At 35.8% G+C, this 18146-nt stretch overlaps 1 protein-coding gene across 1 annotated transcript in view; it reads right to left on the reverse strand.

The window, feature by feature from the left end:
* Nucleotides 1-18146, reverse strand: part of Adgrl3 (adhesion G protein-coupled receptor L3) — a 384605-nt gene that overhangs the window by 83252 nt on the left and 283207 nt on the right. Inside the window, exons 13-14 of the mRNA XM_023703486.1 lie at nucleotides 14850-15070; nucleotides 1516-1582 (exon numbers count right to left, since the gene is read on the reverse strand). Of these exons, the coding sequence (XP_023559254.1) occupies nucleotides 1516-1582; nucleotides 14850-15070 (288 nt within the window). The remainder of the gene's footprint in view (nucleotides 1-1515; nucleotides 1583-14849; nucleotides 15071-18146) is intronic.

An 18146-nucleotide genomic window follows, 5' to 3' on the forward strand; every position in this document is an offset into this window, starting at 1 on the left:
CACTGCACATGTATTATCTGTGTACACATACCATATTACGATGCCAAAGTCTGAAACAACAGTGAATTCCAAAATGTATAACAAGTGACCTTCTGGAACTTCTCAAAGTACATTCATTTAAACACAATTATTCATCCAAACTAGCACAGACCAGGCAGATTACACAAAATGCAACTTAACATACATAAATGACTGATGTGTATCCTACATTACTATCATTCCTTAACACCAAGGAATTAAGTTAAATTTAAGACATATACAAGGGAATTCAAATTTTTCTTTTGACAGAATGTAAATTAGCTACTTTTTGTATATATAAAGTACTGTTAGTGTTAAAAAGTAATGTGAAGGTTTTCATGTCTCTGCATGACTTGTGTTTTGTGAATATCTAAATGTGGAATTTGGGTTTAAGGATAAAGTTTGAAAATAACAAAAAGATAACTAAAGAGAATGAGACTTGTGGAGAGAATTACTTATAGTAGTTTGTGTTAATATTTCAAAGTGGGGTAAAACATAGAGCCATATAGTTATACTTCAAAGTATATTTGGACCTATCTAATATGAGAAATCTGTGTCTAAATGCTCTCATATGTTTCAGGTAAGAAGTCATAGATCTGTATTTTATTAAGAGTCACATTTTATTCCAAATCGCATTTTAGTCCAATGAATAGTGACTTTGTATTTCTGTAAACAGTGATACTAGCAATTTTGTCTTAATTAATATAATATAGAAAATCAAGATATTATGCATTTCAAAAAGAAAAAGAAAGCATGATTGTCAACCATGTCTAATTTAGTTGCACAATCTCAAATAAAATTTTGTTTTATTTTTTATTTATTTATTTTTGTATTTTAGGAAAGGGTCGACAAGGTGTTCAGGATCTCACTATTAGATCTGACTCATAGTGATCCTCCTGTTTTCAACCTCTCAAGTGCTGGGATTACAGGCACACACTACCATGCCCCGTCTCAATGACCTTCTCAGCGTGCCCTGGGGGGTGGACCGGCATGGCAGACCCGGGGATTGAACCCTTGGCCTCTGCACCCACTTGCAGGTGCTTTAATCCACTGAGCTATTTGGCTGGCTCAAATTTTCTGTCTTAAGCATTCACATGAGGAACAAAAGTTGAAGGACTGCTCAGGTATTTTCTCACTTGTCCATTCTCCATTGAAATAATCCCAAAGAAAAAGAATATAATGCACTGCTTGTCAAAGTTAGTGTCATCACTGGTCAAATATGTACATAGCCAAATGGATTATGTTACACTGAACTCCTGAGTCCCCACACAAACCCTCTTCCAAATGCCTCTTTTCTATTCCCACTGGTTTTGATGAAATATTTCACTTTATAAAAGTAGACTATAATGAGTGTCTAATTGCTTGAGTAACATAGGGTCAAGTAAGTACATGCTTTCCCCAAATTAACCTATGTAAATTAAAGAAATTTAGTGCTGGGGTAGCAAAAAAATTTTATTTGTTGACCTGGGAAACACAGAGTTAATTAGGAGTTCTCACCATAATTATCAAGGTCGCTGGTCCTATAAAACTCCAAATGAAGTAGGTGTCAAGTCGGAGCCAACATCTGCAATGAAACACAAAGGAGAGAAAGCACTCAAGGACCAGGCATGGGACATACATCAAGAGTGAGCGAGTGACAGAGAAGAATGTGAGCTGCGAAACATTCCACTGGGAGGCAGGAAATATTACATTGCTTGTTCATTTAAATGCTGAATTATGTGCCCGATTTCTGACAGCACTATTGATGGAGCAAGATAATTACCCCTGGAGGAAGCAGGGAGAGAGTGGCACTGGGCCTATTTGCTGAGGCCCTTTGTGTATGTCATTAGAAACCTCATAAAAAAAGAAAGAAAAAAAAGGAAAGAAAAACCCATACACAGAGCCATTAAATTGAGGAGTTTTAAGCTATCCTTTTCTCCCCAATTACGATGCTATACAACCTGTCTATCAGCTGTTCGGCAGAGTGACATTTTCCTATCAAGATCTGAGGAAATTCAGTACAAAGAAGAAATAAATTTGGTATCAGGAGATTGAAGTTTAATTAGGTTGGGCAGCCAACCTTTGAGAGTTCTCAAATCTTAAAAAGTGCATTGTTACTTTTCATACTTCTGGGGTTCCAAATGGTCCTTAGCATCCCGTGAAGTTGATTCATGACCTAAAAGTAAATTATTAATCACTTAATTCCAACCACATTTAATACTTCCCCAATTCTTAAAGCCTCTGGGAAATTACATTTTCAGTCTTCAGGATGACAGGAAGACAAAATGGAAATGATTAGTTATGAGAGAGATTAATGTAAATTCTGAACAAATTACATTTGATGTTAAAAATAATATCTTGAATTATTTGTCATTTTGCTCTATATGAGGCATAATTAAACAGAGAAGATCTCTAGTAGTAAATATTGAAGAGTATTTCACTGTGTGTTCTAAACTTGCAAATCTTAGTAAGGATTTAAGTATTCCAGTGATTATATAAATGCTATTTAAACCTAAGAAATAATTAAATACAGGCAAATTTATTAAGAAAAAGTTCTAGAAATGCATATTAATAAAGAAATTTATTACACATATATTTTCTATTCCTTTGATAAAATGTAAAACAGTTAAAAACAATAAATTGACATACATCAATAAGTTAAATAAAAGTTGAATGAAAATCAGATGAAGCATCTAACCACCTCTATATTAAATATACACCTATAATATGTGATGTACACTATATTACATGTGTAAACACAAACCAACTCTACACACCTAAAGCTGTATATTTTCTTTTTCTTTCTTTCTTTCTTTTTTTTTTTTTTTTTTGGCGGAACCAGGGATTGAATTCAGGTCCTTGTGCTTGCCAGGGAAGCACTTATTCCTCTGAGCCATCTCCCCAGCCCCTGTATATTTTGATAGATGAATGTATATGTAGTTTTCTAATGAAAAAGAAATAAAATGAACTCATGTGAGCAGTTACCCCTGATGTGAGAGTGCAAAGGACTAGAATTTAACCACAGAGATCTTACTGATACATTTGTCTTAACAATTACTGGAAGAAAATACAGCAGCATTCAAGTAACAGGGCAGTGCCTTGTTACTATGTTGTTCCCATTTCCTATAACTTTCAAATTTTCCAACAAAAACATCTTGTCTTTCACTTATGTTAAATGCAAATCAGCTAATTTCAGTAGGTACTGCAGTAAAAGATCGGCTACCAGTGTATATTTATACAATAAAATCATTTCCTTTTATTCAAAACAAACATAATAATCCTGTGTAAGGAAGTGCTATTAGTGAAGTAATCACTATTTAAGTTATTAGCTAATTATTTGTTTGAATAAGGAAGTGTATTCTTGCTGTGTCATTCAGAGCAGCTAAAAGTGTGGTATTAACCAAAGTAGAAACAAACCAGGAAATGCAATATTAAATATTAAAATTGTCTCATTCTTCCCACCATCTAGTTTGTCACCATCTTAATAAATGATTTGTGTACATAAGTAAGGTACTGTACTGAGCAGGGGAAATTTTCATGGGTTCAGGATTTTCAACAAGCACTGCATTTTCCCTGAAGGTAAAAACAATGAAGGACAGAACAGGGACTGTTTTTCAGATTAGACATCCCCCAAACACAAACACACACACACACACACACAGCACTAGGATATTGATGAAACTACACTAACATAATACTATACTAATGCCAGCCAAATAGCTCAGCAGATTGAAGTGCCTACAAGCAGGCGCAGGAGCCAGGGACTCGATCCCATGCTGGTCCTACTCCTGGGGTGCGCTGAGAAGGCAATTGAGACTGGGCATGGTGGCGCGTGCCTGTAATCCCAGCTCTTGGGAGACTGTAAACAGGTGGATCACTACGAGTCTGATCTAGTAGTGAGATGCTGAACACCCTGTAGACCCTTCCCCCCCCCAAAAAAAAAGAAATCACTATACTAATTATGCATTTCAGAATGATTTTTTAATAGTGTAACTTTTATTTGTTAGTCAAACAGGTTGTGGAAGTCAACCTGAGAACTATCGCATTTTTTCAGCAAGTTCCTTTTGTAGGAAGGCTTGCTTCCAGATCTTCTGAAAAGTGTTATTTTCCAGACTGAGATCTTATACAGATAACATTAATTACTTTACTAGTGAGTGTCTCTGACTAACGGAATTACAAAATTTTCACGTCAACGAATGCAAAGCTTAAATAAAATAATGTTATTAAATTTTGTCCTGCAGCTGCATGAATTTTTGTACTAATAGTGTCTAGACAAGATATCATGTCTGCGTCTTATAATGTGAATAACTACTATGAAGACAACAATATGAAATGTATTAATTATTGCAACTGTCCTACTAATCTGTTTTGAAACTCTCTCATTGCTATTTCTTTCTCAAGAAAATTAATTAAAAAATTTTAGCCTTGCAAAGTTTTATTTCTTGGCAAATGCTTTATTTGGAAACATTTTTGGTATAATTCTATCTAAACATGAAAGTAGAATTATTTTTATACTTCAAGGAAATTTTAAGTATGTATTTGGTGGGATAGATTTAAATTCCTTTCAGAAACAAGCAGTGGAAGAGGCGATAGGAAACACGAGTGTGCTGAGGAAACCCTCTCTCCACAAGCACTGTCCAGGTGCCGCCCTCTCCTGGAGGGCTCTGTGGCAGGCATGTGGCTTCTAATTTGATTGCCATATGGCCCCACCTGCTGTTGCTTTTGGCTGCATGCTGGCTTTCTCAAAGTTGTCCCATATTTCATCTCCTTCCCATTACCTATCTTAAAAATTCATATGACTCCGATCCCAGTTCATTGCGCCAATGCTGAAATGATTCCCCTTGGCTTTAGCATGAAGAAGATGCAACCTGGGGTTCCTGTGTATGCCCACCCCACCATATTCTAGAAATATGATGACTCTGAATCTTTTGAATACAATCCAAAACCACTGGTTCAGAGGAGATAGGTTCAGATCAACAAACAAATGCTGGAGGGAAAATTTTATCACACTAAAAATAATGTTTGCTTTGCAACTGGCCAACCCAGCTTGCTATTGAAGAATACTGTTTATCATAAAATTGACTCCATCAAGCAATTTTAACTTGGGTAACTAGGAATTTTCATATACACTCTTGTTTAAATTTACTCTTACTTTAAACTTTTACATTTTATATGCTTATTTTTTAAAAAATCAAATTAAATCATAATGTATATAATTATACCTTATCTTTTTTTTTTTTTTTTTCAGTACCAAGAACTGAACTTAAGACCTGCGGTTGCCAGGCAGGCACTTATTCTACTGCGCTATATCCCTCGCCCTCATATCTTTATGGAGGTACTAAAACAAATACAACTAACCCAAAGTTGAAAGGCAAGTGTTTGTTGATCATACTAAATCTCTAGTTGAACTCTGAAATACCTTCCATACCAAGAATATTCTAAAATTTATAGGAGTACATGTCCTATACTAGAGATTTTATATTTCATTTCACTTAATGTGATACAGATATGCTTTTTATTTCTATTTTTGTAGCATATCTTTTTAAATATTGAACAAGCAACAGATTGTTCTATGTTACATAATGAAGTCTTACTGAATTAATATAAGGTTATTAGTCTGAACGCTTGATAGAACTTGTGGTAAGCCAAAGGGTCACATTATTGTTCTCCACCACAATAGTCCCTCTTTTTTTTGGGGGGGGAACAGCTCAGCCTGCCCTGGAAAAGGGGTTGGTGTAGCATATGGTGCCTGGGATCGAAATGCTGTCCCTGCAGTTGCCTAAGCTTGCCTAAGCAGGCACTTTAGACTGCTGAGCTATCTTGCCAGCCCCACAATAGTCCCAGTTCAAAATATAAGAAACATCATTGAAATGAATAATAAAGGCATTCATATCAGTATCATCTTCCCATTAAAAAGTCACTTACTATCCAACAAGCGCTAGCTCCATTTTCATTTTTCTTTTGCACTATTTCCATTTTTCTTTTTCTTTTTCTTTTTTTGGCCAGCTCAGCCCACCCTGAGGGCACAGCTGGTGCAGCATGTGGTGCCTGGGATTCAATGTCTGTCCCCTGCACCTGCCTAAGCTTGGCTAAGCAGGTGCTTTGGACCACTGAGCTATCTCGCTAGCCCCTATCTCCATTTTTACTCAGAAGAAAAGAGAAAAATGAAGCAAATTAATATTTCAAAATGGGACAAATTCATTTCTCAATGTAGGAAAATAGAAAAAAAGACTTCTAAAGTTTAAGCTGTTCTGTTAAATGACTTACAATTTTGTCACTAGTCATTTGAAATGGCATAATTCTTTTTTAATATAAAAATAGTAAGGCCAACTGTCCAACATACATAAATGTCACCCAAATCATGTTTTACAATAAGTTTAGACACCAAGACAACTGACAGAACACAGAGCCTTAATGAAAGTCAGCAGGACCAAATCATGAAGATGACTTGGGGCACTACGCTTGGTTGCTGGTTTAATTCATTCAGATCAAAGCACATATCTGCTTATTAAACCAAAGGTTTCCGAAGTAATGTAAAATACCAATGATGCTTAAAATTAAAAGCTAGCTGCAGTATATCAAATGTGTTATGTCACCTTTATATCCTCAACATATCATTTTTAAAAAAGAGTTCCACTATATCTCCAACAAAATACATCTTTCATTCTTAATGAGGGATTACAAAAGCAAGGATGGTGTTATTTGCTACAACATATTAATAATTGTTGGCATATTTCCCATAATCTACTATTTCATAAATTAATATGAGATGATATAAGAATTCGAATCATTACTCTAAAAATTGGATGCTTATTAATATAATTCAGTTCATTATTTAAAAAATGTTGCTGATCATAAAGTTTGTATTCTGTCATTTATATCAGCAAAATATTAGAAGCAGTAATAATATGTGCAATTTAATAAATGCCTACATGTGCCAGGTAATTTACATACATAACACTTACATACATATATACAGGCACACACATATACATATATGTACTTATTATACCTTAACACATAGCTTCAAACATTTTTACAAGAGTCTTGCGAGATCTTTCTAATAAACACCACTTCACAGAATAAGAAAGTGAAATTCAGGGCAACTGGAATTTATTCTAGTCAATTTGACTCCAAAGTCTGTATGGCTACTGGATACTTTCAGAAGAGAATAAAGATTTATATTATAAGCCATATAAAGGTATACCTTAGTTAATTATAAATTCTCAATCAAGAGATGAGAAATGTATGTACGTTTTATAAAGCACAGATTATGGAAATATATGTAAAGTAAAAATATCAAATCTCCTTAAATGTGAGAACATCTCCATATCTACGAAAATTTTACTATTTTTACCTAGTTTTATTCCACTATTATTCACACCAAAAAAGAAGTCATTTCAAGTATCCGGCTGAGTTGTCTCTAGTAAACTGTGCAGCTGTTGAACCAGTGGCCTGCCACATGTTCTTCGGACACCAAAATGGAAGCCTGCACTTCCTAGCATCACCCCCACGTGCCCCTCCAAGGCCGACCCACTCTCTCTGCTCCACACCAACCACAGTACTTCCTGTCCTAAGGATTCCCCCATTCTGGTACTTCATAAAAATGGGAACATGAAATATGTAACCTCTTGTGATTAACTTTTCTATTTAACATAACATTTTTAAATCTATATTTTTATCTTCCTATTAATCCATCATAGAAACACATCCCATTTTATTTATCTTCACATCAGTTGACAGATGTTGCATGTTTTTATTTATTTATTTATTTATTTATTTATTTATTTTGGCTAACATCAATAATGCTGCTATTAACACTACTATACATTTTATATGGACCTATGCTCTTCTTTTTTTCCTTGAGTAAATGTCTATGAGTAGACTTGCTGGATAAATATGGTGGCTAACCACAGTGCTATATAGTGCAACAAAGAGTACCTTAGGGCTTACTTCAATGTCCTTCCTTACAATAATACTTTATTATAGGCATAGTGGGGAATGAAGTCGTTACATATTCAGTGGTCACTGGTTGTGCAGTGGTAGCTGTGGAAGTTGGAACACTGAGAGGGATCCAGCAAGAATGCATGTCCAACATTTGACTTTAGGAAAAGCATCTCATTGCATTTAAAAAATAATATCTCTTTTCTGTATGAATAATTTTATAATAGAAAATTTATGCTCAGCAAAATAGAGTGACAAAAATTTGGAGTTCAATGATATAGACCCTGAGTGATGAAGTAATAATATAATAAATCCTTAGGTTCTCATATACATACACATACACATAAAACATGATCTTGAGGGGTTTATTTGTTTATTTATTTATTATTTTTTCCTCTTTGTGAGACAGGGTTTCACTCTGTACTTTAGGCTGGCCTTGAGCTCACTTTATAGCCCAAGTTGGCTACAAACTCAGTGATCCTCCTTTTATGCCTCCCAAGTGCTGGGATTATCAGTATGTACTATTACACCTGGACATGGTTTTGAGTTTTAATGTTATAGTACACTAATATACACATGCATTTTCCATCTACACACTGACTGATTAATTCAATATCTTTTTCAAAATGTATTTTAGTACAGGGACTACATAGTCTCACTACACAGATGAGATTCATAATGACCCTCCTGTTTTCAGCCTCCCAAGCACTGGGATTACAGGCAAGCACCACCATGCTGTCTCAGTAGCAGTCTCAGCAGGCCCTGGGGGGCAGAGCCAAAATAGCAGGCCGGGGATCAAACCCTGGTCCCTGTGCCTGTCTAAGCGGGTGCTTCAGTCCACTGAGCTATTTGGCTGGCCCTAATATGTCTTCCAAACGTACTTTTTATCACATGTACCATTCCCATTAACTCAACTATAATTAAGCATACCTGATGATAATAGAAACAATAAAATTATTTAATGTCAATAAAATGTTATAATATGATGTCATATAATAAGAACTTGAGAAATACTCTAAATCAAAATATGACTTTCTTTTAGTAGGTTTAAGTGTTTAGATGAACAACTGTATAAAAAGTTCTGTATATATTTTAACAGATATTACCCAGTTTAATGTCTCTTGATTAGTCTGTCTTGAATAATAGTACAACTCAGTATTTTTTTTAAATCAATACCACTTTTCTGCTTAAGCTGGTTAGCTGATAAGGTGAACACATGGGATTTCGGGGGTTTCTGACTAACAAAGAGGACCCTATTTAGAGCTCTGATCAAGCCATCTGGGAAGACAAGTTAGGATTTCATAGATGATTTATTGTAAGTTTCAGATCATAAAATTTGGTAGTAATTATTTTTAAGAGCTTGGCTATTCTTGTAGTTCTCCAGGATTTCTCACCTTTTAGATATGCCTTATGAATTTCTTAGCCCGTAATTTCTCTCTGAGACACCTCTCCATGCTTCGCCCTTGTCAGTGCTGTCCTAGCTGCTGACTCTCACGTCCTCTCTCTTTCTCCAGTCTGCCCATGGCACCCAATGCCCTCTCAGTTCTAGACATGAAATTAGTAAGGACATGCAGAAATTATTAATTTGATTTCTTTGACTGCAGTTTTAGAAAATATTTAGGTAATTTAAGTATGAGTGAACTGATTAGTTTCAGGTTATTAAACCAAACTATTTAGTAATGAGTCATCTCAAAAAAGTCAGCTCTGGGCTGGCCAAATAGCTCCGCAGATTAAAGTGCCTGCAAGCAGGCACAGGGGTGGGGGTTTGATTCCTGGGCCTGCTATGCTGAGCTCGCCCCTGGGGCGCACTGAGATGGCAATTGAGACTGGGCATGGTGGGGTGCACCTGTAATCCCAGCTCTTGGGAGGCTGAAACAGGAGAATCACTATGAGTCCAATCTAGTAGTGAGACCCTGAACACCCCGTAGACCCTTCTCTAAAATAAAATTTAAAAAAAAGAACTCTGATTTATCATTAAGTTAAGGCCAACTTGTACAATCATCTGAGAATATTCCATTGAATAGCTTCACTGAATGTTGATATGTGAGAAACCAAGAGAAAAACACCAAAAGAGAGAAAATTGATGCAAATGTTCATTATTAACTGTGCAACAAACAGTTGTTGTTGTTGTTGTTGTTGTTGTTGTTGTTGTTCTTCTTCTTCTTCTTCTTCTTCTTCTTCTTCTTCTTCTTCTTCTTCTTCTTCTTCTTCTTCTTCTTCTTCTTCTTCTTCTTCTTTTATCGGTACTAGGAATTGAACTCATGACCTTGTGCTTGCCAGGCAAGTGGCTATTCTACTGAGCTCTCTCCCCAACCCAACGAACAGTTCTGTTGTCCACTAGTAGAGGTTATTTTTTTAAAGAATTCTATCCATTTAAGTAGAATTTTTGCATCATATTAACATGTCTAAATACTATTTTAAGTATAGATTTTAGGTATATGTTAGGCAATATGATTTTGTTAAGTATCAGAAAATAATGACTTTCTTACAAGCATTGAAAGTTGAGAAACTGAAGAACATTTCAAAATCAAATTATAAATGCTTTTACATAATAATAAATTCAACAATCTGAATTACTTTTCATAGAAAAATCACATCATAATCCATCAGCAAGATGAAATGTGATAGCTGCCTCATTTGTATCGAAATACAATTTATTTACCTTACAAAACAATTTTATCTCTTCCCATTGTTGTGATTGTGTGCTTTTTCCAAGCTATTGCTATTGTGAAAGGCCTCAAATATAAAACTTCACTGTTACTATAATGAAAAAAATTATCAAAGCAAGATGAAGGAAAAAGGAACAAAGTACTACATGCATTAGTGTATTACACATTAAAAAAATTTATTTTAGATATATACTAAGTAGATGGCACTGAGAAGATAAAATTTAGGAACCATGCAGCTCTAAAAATAAATAAAATAGATTTCTAAGACATAAAAATGTACTATTTTGAATTTCGTAAGAATTTATAGAAAATTACTGATAATACTTCCCAGAATTCTGACTAATATAAGTTTGCATTTTTTTAAATTTTTATTGGATACAGGGCCAGCGTGGTGCTTAGAACACTGAGTTATGTTCCTGTAAATTTGTGCTTTTAATTACAAATAAATTAACACAGCACAAGGACAGCAACACTAGCAAACAAATAACAGAGAAGCAGAGTTCCATGAAAGCAAGAGCTACATGGTAAGTAAGGCCTAGCAAAGAGCATGAGACAAAGAAATCAACAACCGAAGTATAAAATGAAACAAGGAGGACAGATAAGACAGCAAGGACCCTGAGACATAGTTCTGTATGCAAAAACCCTGTGCGCTGTGTGAAAAATTATTGTTTGTATTTTTCTTTGACAGAATACTAAGTCCTGGTAGAAACATAGTAGTTCATTTCAGCTTTAATAAACACCAGTGACTGAATAATTGTTCACTTCTCAATGCCTGATCCATCAATAAGCAAAACATCAAAACATTGCTGTATAGCTGGTTGAATGAACTCCTAAAAAATCCAGAGGTTAAATGTTTTTCCTATGCACTCCAAAGGGATTTCTGTGGACAGTTTCTTTAAAATGTGTACATATATTAAAATGTTTTAGGCTTGCTTGATAGAATTTTAATGAAAATTTCTCAATCTAATTTCCCTTTTACCTCTTCTCTTCTATTTCCGTAGTATTTGTTGAGGTATTTGTGGGGAAAATCATCACTGCAAAACTGAACTATTAGCATTTGTTTCAGTGAGTGCCTGGGAAGGAAGTTAACCTCCAACCCTGCAGAGTAAAGATGTCAGGAATTGAGACCTTCCAGGTAGAGGCCAAGAAATTAAAGCAATGATAGCCAAAGCTTTAAAAAAGAGACAAGAGACTTCACAGAACTGATTTAAAAACAGACAGTCTCCAACTCTCTGGAAAGTGACACCTGTCTCACGTGAATGACTAAAACACAAAACAAACAAGATGAGGCCTTCCTTCCTAGGAAAATTTGCAAATGGCTTAGGGGGAAAAATAAATGTTAGAAAAAAAAAAAAAAAAAAAGCCCAAGACTCTCAACTACTTAAGAGCAATATTTAAAATGGGGTAGGGTCACACATAACTATATCATTCAACTTAATTTTTTAACAGGAAATGCATTAATCAGTATGCAAATTATATGATCCAGGATGGTAAGCTGATAGGTTTCTTTTAGGTAGAAGAAAATATTCTCATATTAGTGGTGATGAGTACGTGATATTGTGAACACAGAAGAGGGAACTGAGGTACATAATTTAAAGGAGTGAATTTTATGATATTTGAGTTTTATTACAAAAGATATTCTATAAAAATTATGATCAATCTAACATTTGTCTTCTAAGATATCTTTAGAGACAATCTTCATCATGCATTTTATTTTTCCTCCCTAACTGTACTCCTTTCCACAGCTGGTATGTACAGAATGAACTCAGATTTGATTTAAAATTCACAAATTATGATTTAAAAAGTGCTGCTATTGGTACCATTGAGACAAATGGCTTTATATAGCCCATGACTGTATTGAAGGGGGAAAATAATAGTTTTTAGATGGTCTTTTTTCTTTCCTTTTTTTCTTTTTTTTTCTTTCTTTTCTTTTTTTTAGAATGACAATCAAACTCACCTCATGCTTGCCAGGCAGGTACTGTTCTGCAGGGCTGTATCCATGACTCTTAGTCTTCTTTCTTAAATTGTATTTTATTTTCTTTATTTTATCTTATTTCATTTTATTTTATATATTTTATATATCTTATATTTTGGACATCTTTTAATCTGTTTCTATGCATAAACATACATGCCATTTGAAGTATATACCTAATAATAATTCTGGTGCCCTCCTTGGGTCATTCCCTCTTTAGGAATCCTCATTTCTTGGAAGTAAACTGCTTTATTTCCAGCATGTTCAGGTTGTTGATTAAAAGGATTCATGGTGGAAAGTTATGAAATTTGGTTTATTAACTCCTGCACAAGTGCTGCTCTCTAACCTCATCTGAGCGTCTGCTGCTGCTTGGAAATTTTTTCATTAAGGTTGAGTTGGCTCCTCAGCACCCCTTCCATAGCGCTCACTTCCCAGCTTCTCAAGTCTCCTGTCCTTTCAACATGACTTCACCTATTCACTCAACAGCAGTGAGCACCTTCTCCTTCTTCTTTTCCTTCAACAGAAGAAGGATGGCACCTTGCTCTGCATTCAAATTTTCTTTGCCCGTTTTTTCCTTCCATCCACCTCAGAATACAAAAGTCCTTTTTATCATTTATAAAGAAAATACCTTTTTTACTGAAAATAAACCTACCTGACTTAGTATACTACTCATCTGCCAAGATCTAGCTTGAAAGTAGGATAGAAGGCCTTGGTTTTCTCATCTGTGAAATGAGTATCGTGTACTTAATGAACTGTAAAGCTGATGTCAAGACTGAACAAGGTGCTCTTGGTCTCGTGTTTAGTCAGAGACTTTCATTTAGCCCCTAGAACAGTGGTGACTAACCTTTTAGAGCTTTCAAAGATAACAGGCAGCCAACTGTAGCACACAGGCATAGGCTCACCAGCCCTGCCCAGGCTCTATCCCTTTTCTTCAGCCTATATACACAAAACAGAAATGGGGCACTTGATATTTTCCTCTCCAGCAATTTCTTATCATCTTGATCCTTCATACCGTACACATACTTAAGACTCCATCTTTTGGATCTTGCTACACAGTTCAGACTCATAGTGATTCTCCTGTGTCAGCTTCCCCAGCGCTAGGATTTATAGGCATGCACTACCATGCTGGGGTCTGGGGCCTGCACAGCACTGAGTACCAGGGATTGAACCCAGGTCTCTGCACTTGCGAGGCAGGTACTTATGCCACTGAATTATCTCCCCAGCCCCAAGACTCCATCTTTTAAAATCCTTCCCCATTATTGTAATCACCTAAACTAATGCTATCATTGTTTTATAGCCAAATTATTTCATGGAATAGACATATCTGAAGTCTTCACTTTCTTACTATTAATTTATTTGTTCTTGCCTTCCAAAGTGGCTTCTCCTTCCAGAACTTTCTAAAATAGCTGCTGCAAAGGTCAAGGGAACTGTCCTTAGAATGCATGCTGCCTCTACCTTGGACATCAATACCCGCTGATTGTGAAAGAACTGAAATCTAATCCTCACTTTCCTTAACAATGTTGCAGTTTTTTCTGAGGCTCTGTTACCTCTTCTCCTCTACCTTCATTTTCATTCTCTGTCTCTGTCCTAAATGTGGGCATTTATCAGAGTTCCATCTCATTCTTCTTTCTACTTTCTTGTATTGAAACTTCTATTCATTCTCAGGGTCTCAAATGCTATATTTATGTATGTCACAAAAGCATTTTCAACTGAACTCCTTTCCAGGGTGCTGGACAGCTGTGTACGCATGTCTCACCAATTTAATGTCAAATTGGAACTACAACTTGCAACTATACCTACTCTAAGCCCATGTAGAACAAAGAACAGAAGAAAATCAAGCTTTTCTTGCTCATACGTTTCTTTTTTTGAGGGAATGAAAAGTTTTCTAATGAGTAGGATTGAAATTATAAGCTGAGGAAGGAACACCGTGCTGGGAAATGCACCGCACTGTGATAGGCAGACAGCTGTCTATATAGCTCGCTAGCTCTGCATAGGAAAACACCTCAAGGCCCTGAAAAATAATGAAATTATCATCCTTCCAACTATTCAGTTGAAAAGTAGAAAAATATGCTGTGTTCAAAGAGCAACTTATTGAATTTCAAGAATTTTTTCTTTTTATGTCAACAAAAATATAACCAGACATCGGATATTACAATTTCTTTTCTAGTTCACTTCGCCGAGTTCTGTAGTAACAGAAAATGCAAAGCTTGCGTTTCGATTAGGTTCACAGAAGGCGAAGGGGTGAAAGGTAGCAACGGGCCACTCACACTTTGTCCGTGCCGTAGCTCCTGTAGTCCACCGCGGCTGACACGGCCACGATGAGCGCCGGCATCCCGTAGCCCACCAGGTAGAAGTACTTCCTGCGGGAGTGCTCGCTCTCGAACACCTCCACCAGCATGATGTAGAGCTGCACGCCCTCCAGGAACATCCACGTGAAGGCGGCCAAGAAGAAGAAGTGCAGCAGGGCTGCGAAGACGGCGCAGGCGATCTAGGGCAAGGACAAAGCACCCAGTCAAAGGCCCGGCCCACGGACTGCTTCTCCATGGCACAAAACGAAGATCAACGGGCATCAGTACCACAACAGAAAAGAGATTTCAAGGCAGCACTGAGCGAGGGTTCTTACAGTACAGATATCAAACCTACACAAATGCAACCTATTTTTAAAAGTTTAGAGAACATCAATAATGGTTGTTGGATGAGAGCACACTATGAGAATAAGGAAAAATTATGACACATTAGGAACAAAGTCTATTGAGTACTAATGGATTCTTAACACAGCTTAATTCAAAGTCTTAAATTCTCTCCCTCTCTCTCATTGCTGGGAATTGAACCCTGGACTTTGCACATGCCAGGCAAGCACTGTGCCATGGAGCTATATCCCCCACCTCTAAATTCTTCCATTGCAAATGAAAGAGCAATATTAAAATGGAGAGGAATAAAACTTATTAAAATTGAATTATAGTAATGTTAATGACAATTTGAGGTTACAAATTAGTAATAATTGATTGTCTATTTCTTGCTTATCTTACTTCAGAAAAAAAATTTAGGTGACAGAAATTTTAGTCTGCTTAAATGTAAAAATGGACATAGTTAAAAGGTTCGAGGAGTGTCCTTTTCTTCTTTTTTTTTAATGGTCTGGAAAAATTTGATTGAAAAAGGACAACTTTCCATTTATAAAAGAAATAGCCAGTGGTGGTGCATGCCTGTCATCCTTCCACTCCAGGAGGCTGAGCCATGAGGATTACAAATTTCAGTTTGGACTATTTAGCATAACTCTGTCTCAAGATTTTAAGAAATAAGGGGCGAGGATATAGCTCAGTAGAATAAGTGCTTGCCTGGCAAGTACAGGGTCCTAAGTTCAAGCCCTGATACTGAAGAAAAAAAGAGAGAGAGAGATTTTAAGAAATGAAGCAACAGCAACAACAATGAATGGGAGATGTAGCTCAGTGTAAATGCCCTGGAGTTCAAGCCCCAGTAGCACAAGGCACTATAAGTTTCAGCCAATCATCTATCGACTTCCCATTCTTATTTCAGTTCCTAAAATTCTCATTCCTATATATGCTCCTTTTTAGAGGAACTCCTGACAAAGAAAATCGTTAGCTCCTATGAGAAAATGTCAAAAGCTTACAAAGATGGTCAGAGTATGGATTTACTGGTAAGACCCCTGAGAAATGAGTCAAATGCAAGTCATTTTCAGTGGGTTAGAAAGCGGATAATGGAGGAGACATGAGGAACTCAGATGTCTGAGACATGGGAGAGATTTAGGTCTTAAAGATAGCAGAACTAGTAACAGAAGAAAAGACAAGTTCAGACAACTTGTATTCTACCTGTGCTTTTCCATATCAATTGTTATTCTTTATGTTTCTTGTCAGAAATTATTTTATGGAATAGTCAATGTTTAGTGAAGTTGACAACACCATGTGTAAGATCAGGAAAAGAAAATAAAGATTTCTAAGTGAAAAGAAATCACATAGTATTTAAATCAAGAATAAATTATATATTCTAGGAAAATAATGTAACTTTTCATTTACTGCTTTGTCAAGTTGGAACTTAAACTATTAGTTTTTATTATGATACGACTTTACTTTTGGGGGAAGAAATGTGTACTTTGATTGCTTATTCATTTACATGAATTTATAGGAAAAACTGTCACATAAGTATATAATAACCACTTAAAATACATTCACCATAATTGTATCCATTACAGTCATTAATCATGAACACATAATCACAGGCATGCATATAGCCGCACTTTAGTATAAAGCTCTCCATATGCCTGGACACAAACTGGAGTGCAACATTAAGTCAGTGGAGTCTTTTATGCACTGAAGTCTTCTACAAAACAGAATTTTCTATTGCTTTCCAGTTTAATCACAAGAACAAATTTATACAATGTACATGAATTGTAAGTGAGTGGAAAGATCCCCATAACAATTAGGAACGGGCACAAAGCCAGTCTTATACATTAAATTATATTTATATATTCTGTTCAGTTTTACCAAAACCAATTGGCGAGTGTTGTTCTAGTTTTTCTTTCCCTGTCTTTTTTCCTCTCTCCTTCCTTTCCTCATTTCTCCTCCTCTATCTTTCCTTCTCTTTTCCTCTCTTGACCTTAGTATGAGCAGTAGCAAAGAATGAAGGTGGAACCTTGAAATGAGACAGAAATAAACAGTGCCACAGGAAATGCAGGGAGTGTGTGTATGTTCTGAAACAGACTTGCAGTTTAGACTGTTTTCTGAAATATAACAATCAAAAAAATTGACATTCAGATTATAAACTATTTTTGACAAGCAGATAGATTTAGAAGTACATTATAATTCTCAAAATATAACAATTATACTTACTACAAATGGCTTATTGCTATTCTCTAAATGATCCTTTTAAAATGTCCCCAATATTGAAATCTAAAAATTAAAAATTAATAAAAATATAATGAAACCTGAGCATTATGGTCCCTGCCTGTAGTCCCAGAACTCTGGGAGGCTGAAGTACAACTGTGATGCTGATAGCCTGGGCTACTGAATGACTTATGGATGGTCTGCTTCAAGTATAATAAAAATCAGCAAGGGTTGGGGTTGTAGTTTACTATGAGACGCTTAGTTCCATCCCACTAACATACACATAAATAGAATGAGAATGAAAAATATGAAGTTCTGCAGAAAGATAGGACTGTGAAACAGAATTTCTGAAGAAATATCCAGCTCCTTGATTGCTGATGAGAACACACCCACGCAGAGGTGTTTATTGCATCTTTATCCATAAATGCCAGAGTCAGAAGCAGCCCAGAAACCCGTCCATCATTAGGATAATGGGTAAATGGAGTGACCTATTATACCCTGCGAGACTATTCGGTGCTTTAAAAAAAGACAAAGAGAAAATTTAAATATATATGTTTAAGAAGCCAATTTGAAAAAGCTATATTCTACATAATTCCAACCAAACCCATTTTTGAAAAGGCAAAAATGTGGAGAGAGAAAAAAAACCAAAACCCCTCCATGATTGAAATGGCTCAGAATGGAGAAGGAATGACTCGGAGTGCAGAGAATTGCCAGGCACAGTGTTAT

Source organism: Octodon degus, unplaced genomic scaffold (genome assembly GCF_000260255.1).
Source record: "Octodon degus isolate 3935 unplaced genomic scaffold, OctDeg1.0 scaffold00172, whole genome shotgun sequence".
In the NCBI taxonomy this organism is placed as follows: domain Eukaryota; kingdom Metazoa; phylum Chordata; class Mammalia; order Rodentia; family Octodontidae; genus Octodon; species Octodon degus.